At 40.9% G+C, this 19,555-nt stretch overlaps 1 protein-coding gene across 2 annotated transcripts in view; it reads right to left on the bottom strand.

Annotated features, from left to right (window-relative positions):
- Positions 1–19,555, bottom strand: part of dip2b (disco interacting protein 2 homolog B) — a 203,356-nt gene that overhangs the window by 98,087 nt on the left and 85,714 nt on the right. For both annotated transcript variants that reach the window (XM_062970969.1, XM_062970972.1), the window contains exon 2: positions 3,182–3,253. In XM_062970969.1, the coding sequence (XP_062827039.1) occupies positions 3,182–3,253 (72 nt within the window). The remainder of the gene's footprint in view (positions 1–3,181; positions 3,254–19,555) is intronic.

The raw sequence follows: 19,555 nt of genomic DNA, 5'->3' as shown, positions 1-19,555 counted from the left end.
GAGTATTGTTATGCAGCCTTTATATATATCTGAATTTTCATGTGCCCTAAAGCATTTCAGCTTGGCTACAGCTCACTAAATTCATTCTCAATGCCTTTAGGCAGAATCTGAAGGAAGCCAAACACACCCAACTCCCACTGATACATTCTTAACTGTGTGTCTAAGGCCCAAACATTTCATACCTCAACACATCTTTCTAAGATATGCTGATGACTTATTCTCAACACCTAATCAGAAATGAAACCTTTTGTAGTTTTATGTTTTTTCTTCACAACAGAGTATGGACCAATAATGTATGAGAATGTTTAAAAGGCTTGATACTAAGCTTAGGTCAATTTATTCTTATGCTCATCTCCAGCACCACCTTCGAAATTTTCTAGGCAGCTCAGAATACCTGGTGAAAAAGCTGAAGGGTTTTTTTCCCCCCAATTAAGGTAGTCTGAATTATGAATTACAGCTTGTTTAAAATGCAACCCTGCAGCATATTTAAAACTGCAAAGTTCTCCTATTTGATGAAATCAGCTCGAAGGTAGTGATAATCACCACCAGTCCAAATGCACACCGACAAAGCAGAAGCAACGCTGAAGGTCTGACATTCAGTGTCCTTCTCTCCTTGTTCTTCTTTGGCATAAATTCAGCTAAGCAACAGCAACTGTAGTAGCCATTTCCTCAAAGAACTCTCTGCATATTTTACCAATTCACTCCAGTGCAAAATGACCCTCAAGCATTCTTTGACATTGGCCAAAAATAGAAAAAAGGTCAGTGTTAATGTAATGTTAATAAATAAATAAATTAGCATCTTTCTCCTAATCATGAACTGGACAACAATTCTTCCCTAACAAGTATCTCTGCTTCTAGACCATTATGACTGAAAATGGTATTCTCAAGAAAACCCCAAGGTATATCTGTTCTAAGGAAACTCATTTATTGACTGGAATAAAACATGGCTACAATTAAACATGCAGGCCAGAACCTACTTAACCACCTTTCCTTAGCTCTCTCTGGCTTCTAGTTTTTCCACCAGTGTTATTATTTAATAAATATTTTAAATATTTGGTAACATGAGAGTGCAGCTCTCCAATTACACCAGCTTCACTGGCTAGCAGTCAACCGTACTGTTACTGCTGCTGCTGTTCTGTGCCTTCAAGTTGTTTCTAACTAGTGGCAACCCCATTACACAATTTTCTGGGTAAGATTTGTTTACAAAGGGTTGGTCTTTACCTTTCTCTGAGACTGAGAGGGTATGACTTGTCCAAGACCACTGAGTGAGTATCTGTGGCTGAGCAGGGATTTGAATCCAGGACTCCCATAATTCTAGTCCAACATTCAAACCACTACTCCTAGCTCTCACAGTGCTATCTATGAGTTGTACAGTCCTATATCACTTGGATACAGATTATCTGAAAGTTTGTATTCCCCCATTCAAGATTTCCCAGGTTTTGAAATCTCTGGGAGAGCTGCTCCTCCCATAGAGTGGGTTCTTCTTCTGACAAAGGCTAAACTATCCCTGCTCTGTTGTCCTTTTACTGGCAGGCAAAAACTCTTTCTATACAAGAAGGCCATCAATAACTGACTACCAAATAGAGAGGGTTTTGCACACATGGGCTGAACTTTTTAATATCTTCATTTTGTTTATTATGACTCAGGCATTTTTACTTGTTTTTACTTATGTTTTATAAGTAGTTATATTTATTTGTATTGTAATATGCTAATGTATAATGTTTCTATTAATATTTTGTTATGTTCTTATTGCATTGGAATTGCATTGGAAACCACCTTTCTTCCCAGCCATTGGAAAAGATGGGATATACCATAAATCATACATGCACATAGGTATTTGATGATATCAACCTAATGACATTCATGGTCCCTTTTTCTTCAAGGGGTTCCAGGAAGCATAAAAAACATATATTCAATTTTAACAAGCAATTTACAAGGCCATTTATGCTGAGTGTAGGTTTGAGAGATAGGTTAGATCAGAGGTGTCAAAACTTGTGAGGGGTACAGGCAGGGCCGGCCCTAGGTAAGCAGAGGGCTCAGCCGGGAAGGGAAGGGGGCAGAGCAGAATGCCCGGGGCAGGGAAAGTCATGTCAAACTGCCTCGGATCTTGTGTGTAGATGCACCCGAGGAGCACCAGGCAGTGGGAGGGGGCCTAGATGGTGGGGTGAGGCAGGCAAGTGAGGGAGAAGCGGAGTGGGAGCCCGAGGTCTTCCCATCGCCTGATGTTTTCAGTTTTCCTGGAGGCTCTTGGTTATTGTTTAATCTCCACACCCACGTTTCAGTTTGTTTAGTAAATCCATCTGATGCGTCCGGTGCCCTGGCTCTCTTGGCCTGTCAGCCATTGAGCCCAGGGGCTGCCCTCCTTCTCCCTCGGAGCAGAAGGCGAGGGGAAAGGGCCAGCGGTGGGCCCGGGATGGAGGAAAGAGAGGAAAGGGAGCCGGCCCAAAAACAGCGGCAACTAATTTTCCCTTCTGCGCCCTGGCTCCATTCTATGGGATCCTGGGAGCTAGAGTTTGGCAGGGCACCAATACTGTTGAGGGGAGAAGGCCAGCTCCCTTGTGAAACTTCAACTCCCATAGGATTCCAGGGGCTGCCAGTCATTCAGGCAGCTCCTCTCCCTTCCCTTCCAGGTGCCTCAAAAGCGCCCCTAGTGGTTTGGCGCCACACGCACTCACTTACTTAGCGTATAGGTTCAGCCGCCCCTGGGTACAGAAGAACAAAAAACCCTTTAGGATAATGGATTCTGATCAACAAAAAACACTTAAAAGCAAAGTATTGCTCATATACATTTGTACCACTACTGCAGTCAATTGCCTTATCACTGGCATTTCCCTGAAATATGAAGCCACTGTGTATTTTAAGGCCCATCCAATAGAACATTCAATTTACTACATTCTGGTTCTTCTCTCCCTTTCTACCATCTCCCAATTTTGGGAGGTTGGACGAAAACAGATCAGGGCCTCGACAAAAGCCAGGACACGAAACAGAACAAGTTAAGTCATATTCAGCTTATCTTCTCCATACAATTTTCCAGCTGGCTTCAAACAGGACTAAATTATTTTAAAATCAAAACTACTATAGCTCTACGGCAAAATGGATTTGGCTATGTATCCAATTGCTTGTCCTTCACCTTGGTCAGCATTTTGAGGATGGATCTTCTCTGTGGCCAGAGTAGACTTACCTTGGGTCTGTGGGAAATATGGAGCCAGCAGTTTTGCCCGTTTCTTTTCATACCCCTTCTGTGTAATGTCCCCTAAAGAAAAAGAAAGGAGATGTCAGATATATTTTCAAAGAAAAAATAGTAAGATTTAACTTGAATGTTCATGTAAACTCAGTTTGGGCCATTCGGACTGGTTTTCTGTCTTCAATAGTAACCATAATTAAATAAAAGTAGAGCAATTGAAAATCAACCCCAAAAGCTTTCATGGCTGTACAAGACAATTTAAACTGCTTTAGGGATTTTTCACCAGTTTTGACGTGACACAGCAGACGTCATTGTTAACCCGTTTATTTAAAGCAGGTCAGATACTACTAGTGACCTTCTGGAAATGTAGTGCAACAGAACTACTAAAAGCCCAAGTGCCATACAAAGTAAAGAACAAGATTATTATGATTAAACTGTGCTCCCTGACATGGATCCTTTCACTGTGCAGAAAGAACCATCTGGCTCTTTTGTCTTTTACTCTAAATTCTCACTTTGTATTTGAATGTCACAAAAGAGGCTAAAAATTCAAAAGATTATATCAGATGAGAAAAATAAGAACCTGTCAAACAGTTAAGCTCTGCTTTAATTCACAGCTTTCCTAATCTGCAGGCAGAGATGTAAAAGTTTCCGAAAAAAATAGTGAAAATACGTGTTAAAAAGGAAGCAAAGAACAGGGATATAATGTAATAATACCATACATAATTTTACATAAATATATTCCTTTTACACAGAAATAACTTCAAGGAGTAAGAAATCTGCATCTTACAAATGGTTATTCATATTTGTGGAAGGGACACATTCATAATCAATTTTTCTAATATTTCTAGGGAAAGGTTATGGAAAGAAAAATAGAATCTTATTTCTTAATTTTTCCATTCTTCCTCACTAGCTCTTCACATGTCAAACTGCAGGGTTGGAATCTGAATATTACTTAGTGCATAGAACAGAGCAAATTCAACATTGAGTCCATTATATCTAGAACTCAGTTTAAGATGGCCTAAGGGCCCTCTACCATTTGGGGCATAGAAAGCCAATTCCCAATAGTTCTCTGAGTCAACTAATTATGGGTTTTTTAGTATATATATTTGCAATTCAAAGATTTTTACATTTGTAGTAGAGCATCATTATCCCTGTTTCACCAGATGGACAGCAGAAGGAAGAGAGATAATATGACTAGCAAGTATGTGGCAAAACACTACACTGACACTGTGACAGATCAATTTTATGCGGGCACCCAATCGCTACCTGTCTGTGCTTTCAGAAGTTCTGTGAGGACTGCAAGGTATTTACTGAACTAGTGTTTTCTACAACTGGTTTAGTAATCCTGAGCTGTTGCAACTGGAAACAGGAAAAGCTGAGGGAAGAGCAACATTTACCAGTTCCTTTAGGCCTGTGCATTCAACACACTGGGGTTCAGCAATAGATTGAACAATACGTTAGTTACACTTTGTTAAGAAAGTGACATTGTTAAATTAGCACTACTTTTAATAAAACCCATGACATCAGCAACCAAGAGGTAAGCCATGTTAGCCTGCTTCAGGACAAAAAAGATAGAAGTAATCTTGTAGCACCAGTTTATTTCAGCATAAATCTTATGTACACTGTGCAATGCTTCATTTTCTTCACTTTTCCCCTCTCTTCCTCACTTCCACAGTATTTTGTAAGATCTTTTTCCGTTTTGAGATGCTACCAGTTTTGCACAGAAAACATGTTTGCTCTTACTACACCAATGTTTCTCGGAGTCAATACCTCAAACATGGAAGACACAGGACAGTTATTATTAGAAGTCCTAACTTTCAAGAATCTCCTAGCAGATTTTTCACTTTATTCTTCCACCCTACAGTATTTAGGACTGACACCTGATTGTTACATTTTGTGTAAAGACTATATATGGCATGCAGAGGCAGAAATAATACATACAGTAAACTCATGCCAGTAAGGTAATGCTCAAGATCCTGCAAGGCAGACTTCAGCAATACATGAAGCGAGAACTGCCAGATGTCCAAGCTGGGTTTAGAAAAGGCAGAGGAACAAGAGACCAAATTGCCAATATCCGCTGGATAATGGAGGAAGCCAGGGAGTTTCAGAAAAACATCTACTTCTGCTTTATTGACTACTCTAAAGCCTTCGACTGTGTGGACCATAACAAACTGTGGCATGTACTTGGTGGTATGGGGATACCAAGTCACCTTGTCTGTCTCCTGAGAAATCTGTATAAAGACCAAGTAGCCACAGTAAGAACAGACCACGGAACAACAGACTGGTTCAAGATTGGGAAAGGAGTGCGGCAGGGCTGTATACTATCGCCCTACCTATTCACCTTGTACGCAGAACACATCATGCGACGTGCGGGTCTTGACAAATCCAAGGCTGGAGTTAAAATTTCGGGAAGAAACATTAACAACCTTAGGTATGCAGATGATACCACTCTGATGGCTGAAAGTGAGGAGGAGCTGAGGAGCCTTATCACCAAGTTGAAAGAAGAAAGTGCAAAAGCCGGGCTGCAGTTAAACATCAAGAAAACCATAATCATGGCAACCAGAGCTATTGACAACTGGCAAATAGAGGGAGAAAACGTGGAGGCAGTGACAGACTATATTTCTAGGTGCAAAGATCACTGCAGATGCAGACTGCAGCCAGGAAATCAGAAGACGTCTACTTCTTGGGAGGAGAGCAATGGCCAACCTTGATAAAATACTGAAAAGCAGAGACATCACACTGGCAACGAAGGTCCGCATAGTGAAAGCAATGGTATTCCCCATAGTAACCTATGGATGCGAGAGCTGGACCATAAGGAAGGCTGAACGAAAGAAGATAGACGCTTTTGAACTTTGGTGCTGGAGGAAAATCCTGATAGTGCCTTGGACCGCCAGAAGATCCAACCAGTCTATCCTCCAGGAAATAATGCCCGACTGCTCACTGGAGGGAAGGATATTAGAGGCAAAGTTGAAGTATTTTGGCCACATCATGAGAAGACAGGAAAGCTTGGAGAAGATCATGATGCTGGGGAAAATGGAAGGATAAAGGAAGAGAGGACGACCAAGGGCGAGATGGATAGACAGTATCCTTGAAGTGACTGGCTCGACCTTGAAGGAACTGGGGACGATGACAGCCGACAGAGAGCTCTGGCATGGACTGGTCCATGAGGTCACGAAGAGTCGAAAATGACTGAACGAGACTCCGACTACGAAACTCTGTTAACCGGAACTCAAGCAAGTGAAACTCTGAAGCAACCAGCAAAATATAAAATCGATTTTATAATACAATAAAAATCACTAAACCTGTGTTACATTAGGTTTGTAGTTATTTGTCTTAATTGCTTTTAATTACAGTATTTCAATTTAAAATGAAGTCAGTACAAAATTCATGTTAGGGTATAGTATGTGGTATAGCATTAGTTAGCCCTATTTAAATCAACCAGAAAATACATTTATCTGGCATCTATAAATTCCCATGACTGCCAGTTAACTGAGAATCTACCATATAGGACTACCACTTGAAGGATGAAATGGTTCTGGCACACTGCTAGGAGTTGACAAATGAGTTTTATGTTACTAGAAATACAAAGTATGTAATCAAACTCAATCACCCCTCCCCCCATCATGCCTGGGCAAGCTCAACAACATTCCAATTACTCCAACAATTTTCTATTACTATATTTCACCCATGATTAAAAATAGATGAAAAGGGAGATAGTCAGACCGTAAGATGATTTAAAAAACCCATTTGTTGTTGTTACTGTGTGCCTTTCAGTCATTTTGGACCTACCTATGTAGTTAAGCTTTAGGTACTTTAAACTCCTGGGATAAATTTTTAAAAGAGCTTTCCTCTATATTGAATTCAACAGTGGAAACCTGTCATTAGATTCAAGCTGGAAGTGCCATTTTTGAAAGGGGATGATCAGCAAATAGATAGGCGACCAAGTGAGAGTGTTTGTGATTCAGTAAGTGAGAGGGTGGGTCTTTGGGTGGGCGAGTGGATGGCTGGGTGACTGAGTGGGCGGATTGGTAAGTGGATGAGGCAGGCGGGTGGGTTGCTGGGCACGCAGGTAGATAGATGAGCAGATGGAGGCTTACACCAGTAAAACAATAGTGCAACTATGTGAGGAAAACAGAAATACCAAAACTGTGAACTCCAAAATGGGGGTGCAATTATTACATGATGGTGACTATTATGCAATGAAATATGGTAGTTGCTTAGCCAATGGTTTCATAATATCCCATTCGTTTTGTCTCCTGGGCTTGATTTATGCCTATTCTATTAAAAGTTCAAAGTAGTAAAGCAGTATAAAGTCTTTCAAGAAAGCAGGCATGAGATTCAAAATGGGGAGGCAATAACAATCACGTTATTCCCCAACACAGCTCGGTCACTGGGGTTGTATGCTTTCAGGTTGTTTTTGACTTATGGTGAACCTAAGGCAAACCTGTCACAGGGTTTTATTGGCAAGGTCTGTTTGGGGAGGGGCTTGATTTTGCCTTTATCTGAAGCTGAGAAAGAGTGTGACTGGCCCAAGAACACCCAATGGGTTTCCACAGCCAAGAAAGATTCAATCCCTAATCCCCAGAGTCGCAGTCAGACCTCTAAAACACACTGACTTTCAATATAACTATTTCTATTAAAAATAACATATCAACAAACAAATACACAAACGCTGCACCAAAAAGACAACATATGAAGGATATGTGGCCAATTAGGAAGCAAAACATTTTAATGTATCTTTTGTTTTTTAATTCTGTTTTTACCACACTGTTATTATTTGTTTTTTAACTTTTGTATTGCTCTTTTTAAACTGTTTAGTTTAGTTAAACTGTCTCCATGGGGAGAAAAATGGAATATAAAGATGATGATGATGATGATAAAACAATTAATCAACTACTACAAACATGACAATCCACTCTTTGAAAAGAATCGGAGTCACTCCTTCATAAAGAACACAGGCTGCCAAGTTTTAACAGTTACAAGATGGGCACAGATTAGGAGGAGGAGATAGGTAGGGCTGGATGTGTTTTTACCTGCTTTGAAAACTAGAAATTCAGTCACTTTAATTCAGACAGACTTTAATATTGGGTTATGGCAGAATGTCTATAGCAAACAATACAAAAAAAGCTTGACCTGGGAAAATGGTATTCTGCTCTGGGTGGTCCTATTGTAACTGTGTGTGCTCACATACCATAGATAATGTAAACACTATTCCATGACCAATTGCTGTGCATGTGTAAAGAGACAAATAAAAAGGTAAAGGAGATTAGCCTGCCTCATCAGCTACCCTGATATGTTGGGAAAGCATAAATCTCTAAGATGCACAAAAATAAAAACATTAAGATAAGTGGAAGCTTTCAAGTAGAAGATACAAAATATACCTTGCTTGGGCAATACTTATCTGACCTGGTTGTTTCACTTCACATGTGAATACTGTCAGTTTTGAATAAAAAGTTTGCTGAAACACAGTAAATTGCTCTTCTATGAAGTGATTAAGGAAACTATCACTATTCCTTCTATGCTATTTCTGTCTATGGAAACAGGATGGGAAACAACTGTCTAACATTACATTTTACAGAATCCTCCCTCAAGCCCCCACTGATGAATATCTAAAGAACAGGGGCTTCTGATATTCATTGGGGTTTAGGGTAGGACCTTCCGTTGATATCAAAATCTGTGGATGGTCAAGTTCCATTGTATACAACCATAGTAAAATGATGTTTCTTATATTAATGGCAAAAACTAGGTTTGCTTTTGGAAATCTTTTTGTTTTTCAAGTATTTTCAAGCCATGGATGGCTGAATCTGTGGATGCCGAATCTTCCGTGCCTGCAGATTGACAATGCATAAATTATTCAGGGGCATGATTTCCATCTTTCTGGATCCTATTACATTCTATCCTAGTTCCACAATTGAATAAATATGCTTTATCTCTGAGGTCTTACTACTACTCAGTACGTACTGCATTTGGAGAAGTGGGTTTCTATCCAATATAAATTCATGCAAAACGAAGAAGTGGTTAAATTTAAAATGTACTGCTATATAATTTTTCTTCCCCTTCTTTCTCATTTTTATTCTGGTAATAAGGTTTGTGTTAATGAAATAAAACCTGGGAACACACCTACTTTCTTAATTGAGGTTTCCATGTAATACAGGCAACATTTTTACAAACTCTTCAAATAACACCTTTCATTTCCCAAGCTTTTTTGCTAACTTTGTGTTTTAAAACAAGTCTGAGCAAACTCAACAGACTACTCTTAAAATCTGAGCGTCCTAGAGCTCATTTCTCATTGCACATTTATTTGTCTGAATATGTGCAGAAATGAATTTGTAAATGTCCAAACCAAAGCCTTTATTGCACTGAAAAAAACAACACATGGCAAAACCCATGGTTTTTCCAACTCATGCATTGACCTAGTTTCACAGCTGATGATGCAAAACTTAGACTTTTAAAGTAAGTGTAATAGGGACGACCAGCTGTTGTGTGGTATGCTCTGAGTTTGCTTGGATTATACAAATATTATGGTAATTACATGGAACTAATATTCATATTAGCAATGGCTGTGCAGTTTATGATGCAAGAAAGCCATTATCTCCATGGCACTACGAAAACAGAAACCACGGAACCACAGTTTAATCCTAAAAATAACATCAGTATGAATCCCATTTACCTATAGAGATTGCTGATGTGAAATATTAAGATGTGTAAGCAAATTGCTTGTGCACATTCAGAAAAATTCTAATCAGGATTAGAGAAATATCAGAGTTACTGTACTGACCGTACCCGTTTGGCTATAAAGATTGATTCTTAAAGTAAATTGCACCCCCCTAAAAATTACAATTAATATGTCTTTATTTAGAACAGCCCGGCTTACCTTCAACATGGAACTACAGTGCCACTCAGGGCCATAGACATTGGGGGGGGGGGGGGGGGGGTTAAGGGTTCAACCCCCGCCCCAAATGTGTCAGGTTAAAAAAATCTAGTTTACTCATGAATTGGTTAACCAGTCAAAATTCATGAGTAAACCAGGGTTTTTTTTTAATTGACACATTTGAGGGAGGGCTGAACCCTTAAAACTGAATCTGCTGGGCTTTATCTGGTGGATGGATCATCTTCACTGTTATTCAGAAATACAGCTTAATGGTGTAACATTAGAAAATGTTGACCATACCTGCTATCTTGGCAGCCACCTCTCCACAAAAGTCAACATTGACACTGAAATACAACACCGCCTGAGCTCTGCAAGTGCAGCATTCTTCCGAATAAAGCAGAGCGTGTTTGAGGATCGGGACATCCGTAGGGATACCAAGGTGCTGGTTTATAAAGATATTGTCCTCCCAACCCTGTTATATGCCTGCAAAAAGTGGACAGATGTCACACTCAACTCCTGGAACCATTCCACCAGCATTGCCTCTGAAAAATCCTGCAAATCTCTTGAAAAGACAGGTAGACAAATATCAGCGTGCTGAAAGAAGCAAAGACCACCAGCACTGAAGCGATGCTCCTATGCCATAAACTCCACTGGACTGGTCACGTTGTCCTAATGCTCAATCACCGTCTCCCAAAACAATTACTGTATTCCCAAATCAAGAATGGAAAACGGAATGTTGATGAACAGGAAAAGGGATTTAAAGATGGGCCTAAAGCTATCCTCAAAAACTCTGGCATAGACGCTGACAATTGGGAAGGCCTGGCCCTTGAGCGCTCTAACTGGAGGCCAGCTGTGACCAGCAGTGCTATGGAATTCGCAGAGGCACGAGTGGAGGGTGAAAGGGAGAAATGTGCCAAGAGGAAGGTGCATCAAGTCAACCCTGACCAGGACCGCCTTCCACCTGGAAACAGATGCCCTCACTGTAGAAGAACATGCAGGTCAAGAAGAGGACTCCACAGTCACCTACGTAACCACCACCAAGACACTACACTTGGTGGGCCATGATACTCCATCAACGAGGGATCACCTAAGTAAGTAAGTAAAGTAAGTATAATCTTCCCTATTATTCTCCACTAAAAGTCAACTGACTAGCAGTAAATACAGTAAGTCAGATCCAAACATCAATGTAATTTTTAGTTGCTCATTCCAGCATTATTCAAACTATTTCACATGCGCATTTTCACCTGTAAGGAAAGAGGAAAATGCTGTAACAATGGAACAGATACATCCCACACCTTAAAATTAAGGTAAAGGCTAAGGTTTTATGCTGATATTAAGTCTAGTCGTGTTTGACTATGGGGGTTGGTGCTCATCTCCATTTCTAAGCTGAAGAGCCGGCATTGTCCATAGACACCTCCAAGGTCATGTGGCCAGCATGACTGCATAGAGCGCTGTTACCTTCCCACCGGAGTGGAACCTACTGATCTACTCACATTTGAATGTTTTCGAACTGCTAGATTGGCAGAAGCTGGGGCTAACAGCAGGAGCTCACCCCGCTCCCCGGATTTGAACCGCTGGCCTTTCAGTCAGCAAGTGCAGCATCTCAACGGTTTAACCTGTTGCGCCATCGGAGGCTCCACCTTAAAATTACAGACAACCAAAAGGGAGAGTTGCAATATGTGTGTTAATTTGTGTGTTATGCTATTCCTGTCCATTAGTGCTCCTTGCATATAAAGCCTTTAAATGGCAGCAAGTTTATAATAAAGTCTTATGAGAGTATGACGTGGATCAAAATATATTTGTTTCCCAGAGAGAAAAAGAGAGAGAAACGAGAAAATGACATACTGTAGGCAAATATACTTGCAGCCCACAGACTGCTATTTGGAGAACAGAATGGCTCCCACTCATCCTGGCTCATCCTGAATGAGCATGCTATTGTAAAAAGTGTGTTCACTCTGATGTGCTTTTCCCACTAGCATCATGACTAGCTAGCACAAGGGTAGGAGTCACATCGACTGAGCCTTATAGGGGTCTCCCAGACTGTTTCTTCCCACTCCTGAACCTCCACTCCAAAACCAGAACAAACAAACAACTCATGTCTTGAGCTTCTCCCAGTATTGGCAGGGGGCCCTGCTTGTCCTGACGCCGGGAGGAGGGCCTAAGCAAGGCAAGCAGTGACTGAGAGCTCTGCAGAGGGCTCCCAGTCGCTACATGCCTTCCTCCCTTGTCCTTTCAGCATAAGGACATGGTGGGTCACTGCATCTTTATGCCCAGAGGGTGGGGGAAAATTTTAGGACCAGACATAAGCACTCAGAGCGCTGTGTCCGGCCCCCGGGCCTTAGTTTGCCCATGCCTGATCTAGACACTATATCCCCTTTGATGCAGCCCAGTATCCCATTGGCTTTTTAGCTGCTGCATCAACTGTTGGCTCATGTTCAGCTTGTTGTCCATGAAGACTCCAAAATCTTTTTCACATGCACCGTTGTCGAGCCAGGTGTCACCCATTCTGTATCTTTACATTTCTTTATTTGTTTCTTTTTCTGCCTAAGTATCTTACATTTGTCCTTGTTGAAATTCAGTTTGTTAGTTTTGGCCCAACTCTCTAATCTGTTAAGGTCATTTTGAATTCTGATCCTTTCCTCTGGAGTATTAGCTATCCCTCCTAATTTGGTATCATCTACAAACTTGATAAGTATGCCCTCTAAACCTACATATAAAGTCATAAAGATTATAAACATTAGATTTCTTTTGGGGGAAGATTTTGTATTCAAAATTTTCTTTAAAAAAGAAATAAAACTCCCATTACCTGAAACAGCAGTATTACTAACTCTGTTTTAGATTTTTCTTCTTTCTATACTTCAAAACTTAAATAAAAAGAAGTTTCCTTTCCTTTGACGCTGACATGGCTTTGCAATGTCCTCCCCATCAAGATCCCTGAAGGCCCTACTGAAGTAATTTTCATCTGAATCCAAAAATGTAATAAACCAAAAGCAATGTAATTTAAGGGAGAAAGAGGAGGGAAGAGGTTATTTAATGCATGCCACAATATATAAGCAACAATTATATAGCCAAATATGACAAACTGTAGACAGTTCTAACATAACCCCACTGCACCAAATCAGTAAGTAATTGTGTATATTGTGTGCTTTCAGGTAATAGAGACATTGTGCTATCTGGAAATAATTGTATTACATGAAAAGTATTTTAAGAACATCTTTTTTAAAAGTTTCAAGGTATTTGCAAGTCTGAAATGCTAGTCAATGACACTACTTATTCTTCAAAGAGTTAGGACCTTCACATCAGATTGCTTATACTGTCAGGAATCTAAATGGTTTAAATGCCTTTTTGTTGTGTGCCTTTAAGTTGTTCCTGACTTATGATGACCCTATGGCAACCATATGATGGGGCCTTTTGAGGCTAAGAGTGTGTGACCTGGCCAAGGTCGCCTAATGGGATTCCATGACTGAGCAGGGATTTGAAGCCTCGTCAAATGCTCAAACCACTATGTCACTTCTGCTCATTTTATATAGTCAGTAGCAATTACAGATTTGGAAATTGTCATAAATCCAAACATAGCAACTTCTAGTCATTCATTATATGGAGCAAAAAACCGTAATTTTATACTGTGGGTTTGCTACAGCAAAACAAAAACAAAAAACTGGGGTGGCTTACTCAAGGTTCAGGTATAGAATTATTCTTGAAAGGTCATTGTTTTTCCCTCACCTGAGCAACCTGGAGTTAGGGAGTGTGCAAAATAGACTCACTAGCACTACAATTCCTGATATTACTCCTTAATATTGAGGAATATCTGCATGACTGGACACTGAAAAATGTTACTATTTGCATGCACTGTGTTTATTTATCTTCTAACAATAGCCTAGACTCCCTTCTGCCCTTCCTTTCATGAAAAAAACCTCCAAACCATCTGTCCCTGAAAATACGGGAGTCACCTGTAATCAAACTGTTGTAGAAAACCTTTAAATTACCTTCACATATAGCTATCTTGAATTATTGTGTTAACAGAATAAAACCCTAACCTCTAGAAAGAAACCAGGAGCTACATTTTCTTTTGCACACAAACTAGTTGGCCTATTATGGCTTTAAGCAACTGGGCCACGTGAACGTGTATACATAGGCCTCCGAGATTTCTTACACACTTCCTCCTTTTGGCTTTCCTATTGCACACCTTCCCTTATTTGCACAAAAATTGATGGTACAACAGCCACAATGTTTTTACTTGGTTCAATTCCCTGAGAAAGAAAAAAATGTTGCAGTCAGTAAGGGGCAAAGCAAATTTAATATGTAAGTACAGTAAGTCTCACTTATCCAAGCTAAACAGGCAGGCAGAAGCTTGGATAAGCGAATATCTTGGATAATAAGGAGGGATTAAGGAAAAGCCTATTAAACATCAAATTAGGTTATGATTTTACAAATTAAGCACCAAAACATCATATTATACAACAAATTTGACAGAAAAAGTAGTTCAATACGCAGTAATGTTATGTTGTAATTACTGTATTTACGAATTTAGCACCAAAATATCACGATCTATTGAAAAGATTGACTAAAAATGGCTTGGATAATCCAGAGGCTTGGATAAGCAAGGCTTGGATAAGTGAGACTCTACTGTAATGTGTTACAAGGAGTCCTTGTGAAAAACGGAAGAGACACATTCCTACCAAACTTCCAATATCAAGACTTCTTGGATACTCAGCCTTCAAATTCTATGAGATGGCTTTGTTCCACTCCACCTGCCCCAATTAGCCAAGAACAGTATTTTGATGCTGTCTGCAATTCCCCCCCCCCCAAAAAAAAAATCCTTAAAATGGAGATTGATATATTCAGGGGGTTATCACTTTAGATCAGTGGTTCCCAACCTTTGGTCCTCCAGGTGTTGTGAACTTCAGCTCTCACAATTCCTAACAGATGGTAAAATGGCAGGGATTTCTGGGAGTTCAAAACACTTGGAGAGCCAGAAGTTGGGAACTAGGCTTTAGGTGTATAACCCAAGTATGAGTCAAAGAACACCTTTCTTTAATATGAAGGATGAACAAAACCAATCCCCTTCATACATGTCAAGTTTTAAATGGTATTAACACCCTAAATCTTTTAAGGTTCAAGACAGGTTATTAGTAAATCAAGTAAGATGTTGTATATGGTCTAAAAGTGAACTTTTAAGTATACCCACAGACCAAATTTGTTGAAGAGGGCTGAGAGAAACAGCAAAATGCAATACACAGATATATCACTTTCTATCCTTACCAGCTAGCCAGAAAGCCAGATGGACAAAGCCCCCTTTGACCATACTTATTTCTTCTACATAGAAAATAGTTTTACCAGCTGGTACTCAACCAATGCCAAAGCATGTCAAAGCAGAAGCTCTGCTGACTAAAATTCATCAGCTACTGCAGAAAAAAATAACTACATGTGAAGAAGCACAGGGTTTTAAGCCCAACATTTTTCTATTACAGATGCTTCTAAAGCCCTTTTCTCGATTCAAAGTCGCTGAGTGGACAAAAACAATGATGTTAGAGTGAAGACAGAATTGTCTTCTCTAACAGAATTTTGAAGTTGTTAGGATTATTTTTTATCTTAAAAATCCATCCTATACTCATCCCAAGATTCTTGTCAGGTGACATATCCTTCATGTTACACAACCCTTAAATAACCACTAATCGGAAGACCATGCTTTAAAAGCCTAGGAAAGCAGCCACCTAATTATGTGTTGATCTGCAACTCTGGCTCAAACAAACTGCTACACAAATCTGGCTCTTTTCTAGAAAGTATTTTACTTATATTGTCAGAAGTAGAACAAATTAAATCTTGGAATCAACATCAACCATCAGTTCAATAAAATAAAACTGATTAAAACTGGACACTATGGAGGCAAGGTATAATATATACACTATATCAGAAATAAAATTATCATTTGCATTAAAAAAAACATATTTGCTCTCAGCACAATGACTTGGATCCTAAGTTGCTCTTATATTCAGGTAAATGAAAGTATGATTTCCACCAGCCCTCCCTCATCTACAGTGTCTTCCACTATATTTCCATAATGTTTCCATGTACCTTTGACCCCGAGAAAAAAAAATTCAGGAGGTACAAGAGTCTGTGAATGGAGCGAAAAGATAGAAAACTCTACTTCTAACAGGCATCTAAGCACCTGAGGTAAAGAGAGTTTGATGGAGAAGTTGTGTAAAGTCAGATAAAAAAGTGAGTTTATCAGTAAACAGACATATCTCAGCATCTTTAAAAGAGATGAGCAAAGTTTTCAAAAGGACCACAGCTTAAACATTAAATATTCAGAAAAATCTATTAACATTCTATATTAGGTATCAAACAGTGATCCTAAATTTAGGTTCTGTAGGTTTGTTCTTAAGCTGAATCTGTTTGTAAGTCAGAACAGGTACGGATATTTTTAAAGTATTAACTCCAACCAAATATAGCTATATATTTAGCTTTGGATAACAATGGAAACTGTTAACATCCCTGTGGTGTTTGTTTTGATGTCTGTGTCTCACTTTCTGTCTCACATCACTTTCTGTCCCTGTAATAACTGGATTTTGGAAAATATGGCTTGTTTTAGAAACAAGGATTGGTGAGAAAACTTCAGTGGTGACACCTTTTCCCCATGATAACTCTATCAGGAGTTAATTTCCCTTCCTAGGGGTAGATTTCTCTCATTTCCTGTTGTCCTACCCCCAGTTGTAATGATGAATCATTTGTAAGTTGGATGTTTGTAACTCGGAGGCAGCCTGTACTGTTGTAATTCCAGTTTAACTGCCATAGTGACTTCACATGGAATCCTGCAATTTGCACATTAGGAAGGAATGCTGCTGTAAGCTTATTTACTTACTTACGTGATCCCTCATAGTTCGAGGACAATTGTTTTCCATCTTGGGGGTATGTCCGTAGATGGCTGAAGAGACCTATTCTTGATCTGCATGTTCTCCCGCAGTGAGGACATCGGTTTCCAGGTGGAAGGCGGTCCCGGTCAGGGTTGGCTTGACACTCCTTCCTCTTGGCACGTTTCTCCCTTAAGCCCTCCATTAGTGCCTCTTCGAACTCCGCAGCACTCCTGGTCACAGCTGACCTCCAATTAGAATGCTCAAGGGCCAGGGCTTCCCAGTTCTCAGTGTCTATGCCACAGTTTTTCAGGTTGGCTTTAAGCCCATCTTTAAATCTCTTTTCCTGCCCACCAACATTACGTTTCCCATTCTCGAGTTCTGAGTAGAGCAACTGCTTTGGGAGATGGTGATCGGGCATTCGGACAACGTGGCCAGTCCAGCAGAGTTGATGGCATAGGAGCATCGCTTAAATGCTGGTGGTCTTTGCTTCTTCCAGCACGCTGACATTTGTCCGCCTGTCTTCCCAAGAGATTTGCAGGATTTTCCTGAGGAAACGCTGATGGAAACGCTCCAGGAGTTGGGTGTGATGTATGTAGACCATCCATGTTTCGCAGGCGTAGAGCAGGGTTGGGAGGACAATGGCTTTATAGACCTTGGTATCTCTACGGATGTCCCGGTCATCAAACACTCTCTGCTTCATATGGAAAAATGCTGCACTCACAGAGCTCAGGTGGTGTTGTATTTCAGTGTTGATGTTGACTTTTGTGGAGAGGTGGCTGCCTAGGTAGCGGAAATGGTCAACGTTTTCTAATGTTACACCATTAAGCTGTATTCCTGGCATTGCAGAGGGATTAGCTGGTGCCTGTTGGAAGAGCACTTTGGTTTTCTCGATGTTCAGTGAGAGGCTGAGCTTCTCGTATGCTTCTGCAAAGATGTTTAGAGTGGCTTGTAGGTCTTCTTCTGAGTGCGCACAGACTATGTTGTCGTCGGCATATTGGAGTTCGATAACAGATGTTGTGGTGACCTTGGTTTTGGCTCTCAGTCTGCTGAGGTTAAATAGCTTGCCATCTGACCGATAGATGATTTCCACACCGGTGGGAAGCTTCCCATCAACAAGGTGAAGTATCATAGCGATGAAGATGGAAAATAAGGTAGGGGCAATAACACACCCCTGCTTGACACCTGATTCCACCTTAAATGGGTCACTTTGGGAGCCACTGCTGTCCAAGACTGTTGCCATCATGTCATCATGGAGGAGCCGCAGGATCTTCACAAATTTGTCAGGGCACCCGATTTTTTGGAGGATGGTCCAGAGAGCGCTGCGATTCACTGTGTTGAATGCCTTTGCAAGGTCAATGAATGCCATGTACAGAGGTTGGTTTTGTTCCCTGCATTTTTCTTGGAGCTGTCAAGCAGTGAAGATCATGTCCACTGTTCCTCTGGAGGGACGTAAGCCATTCTGGAATTATGGGAGGGTGTCTTCTGAGACAGGGAGAAGGCGGTTTGCAAGAATTCATGTGAGGATTTGCCCAGCAGAAGTTAGAAGGGAGATACCGCGATAGTTCCCGCAGTCTGTTCTGTCCCCTTTCTTGAAAAGGGTGATGATGGTGGCATCCTTGAAGTCTGCTGGGATTTTCTCGGTCACCCACACCTTTTCAATGAGCTGGTGGAGTTGTTGTATCAGCTCAGGTCCACCCGCTTTGAAGATTTCAGCAGGGATCCCATCAGGTCCGCTGGCTTTGTTGTTTTTTTGTTGGCTGATGGCATTGCTAACTTCTTCCAAACTAGGCAGTGCTGCAAGCTCATCCCTGGTTTGTTGTTGCGAGATTTATTTATTTATTTATTTATTTATTTTTCAAACTTATATGCCGCCACTCCCCTAGGGCTCGGAGCGGCTTACAAGAACCGGCTAAAATCAACAATTTAAAAAACATTTTAAAAACATCATTTAAAAAAAATCTTTAAAACATCCTAAAAGCACCTTTTAAAACATCAGCAACAGAACTCAAAAGCCTGCCGAAACAGGTGTGTCTTACATGCCCTGCGGAAGGCCAACAAGTCCCGCAAGGCACGAACTTCAGGTGGCAAGGTGTTCCACAGAGATGGCGCCACTACTGAAAAGGCTCTGCGTCTAGTTGCAGTTAGACGCAAGGTCTTAAAACTGGGGACTTCCAGCAGGTCTTGGTCCTCAGAACGGAGGGATCTCTGGGGTTTGTAAGGGGTGAGGCGGTCCCTCAGGTACATCGGCCCTGGACCATGTAAGGCCTTGAAGGTAAGCACCATCACTTTGAAAGTGATCCGGTGCTCAATTGGTAACCAGTGCAGCTGCCGTAAGATTGGTGTTATGTGGCATCTTATGGGGACTCCCGCAAGGAGCCGGGCAGCTGCATTTTGCACCAATTTGAGCTTCCGGATCACCGACACAGGAAGGCCAATGTAAAGGGCATTACAGTAATCCAGTCTCGAGATGACTGTAGCCTGGATCACTGTAGCCAGGTTGTCCCTAGATAGATAGGGGGCTAGCCGTCTAGCCTGCCGAAGATGAAAAAAGGCAGTTTTGGTAACGGCGGAGACCTGGGCCTGCATCGTCAGTGAAGGGTCCAAGAGGACTCCCAGACTCTTTACTAGTGAAGACGGGCGTAGCAC

Source organism: Anolis carolinensis, chromosome 2 (assembly GCF_035594765.1).
Source record: "Anolis carolinensis isolate JA03-04 chromosome 2, rAnoCar3.1.pri, whole genome shotgun sequence".
Classification (NCBI taxonomy): Eukaryota; Metazoa; Chordata; class Lepidosauria; order Squamata; family Dactyloidae; genus Anolis; species Anolis carolinensis.
This window is presented reverse-complemented; position numbering and strand designations above follow the sequence as displayed.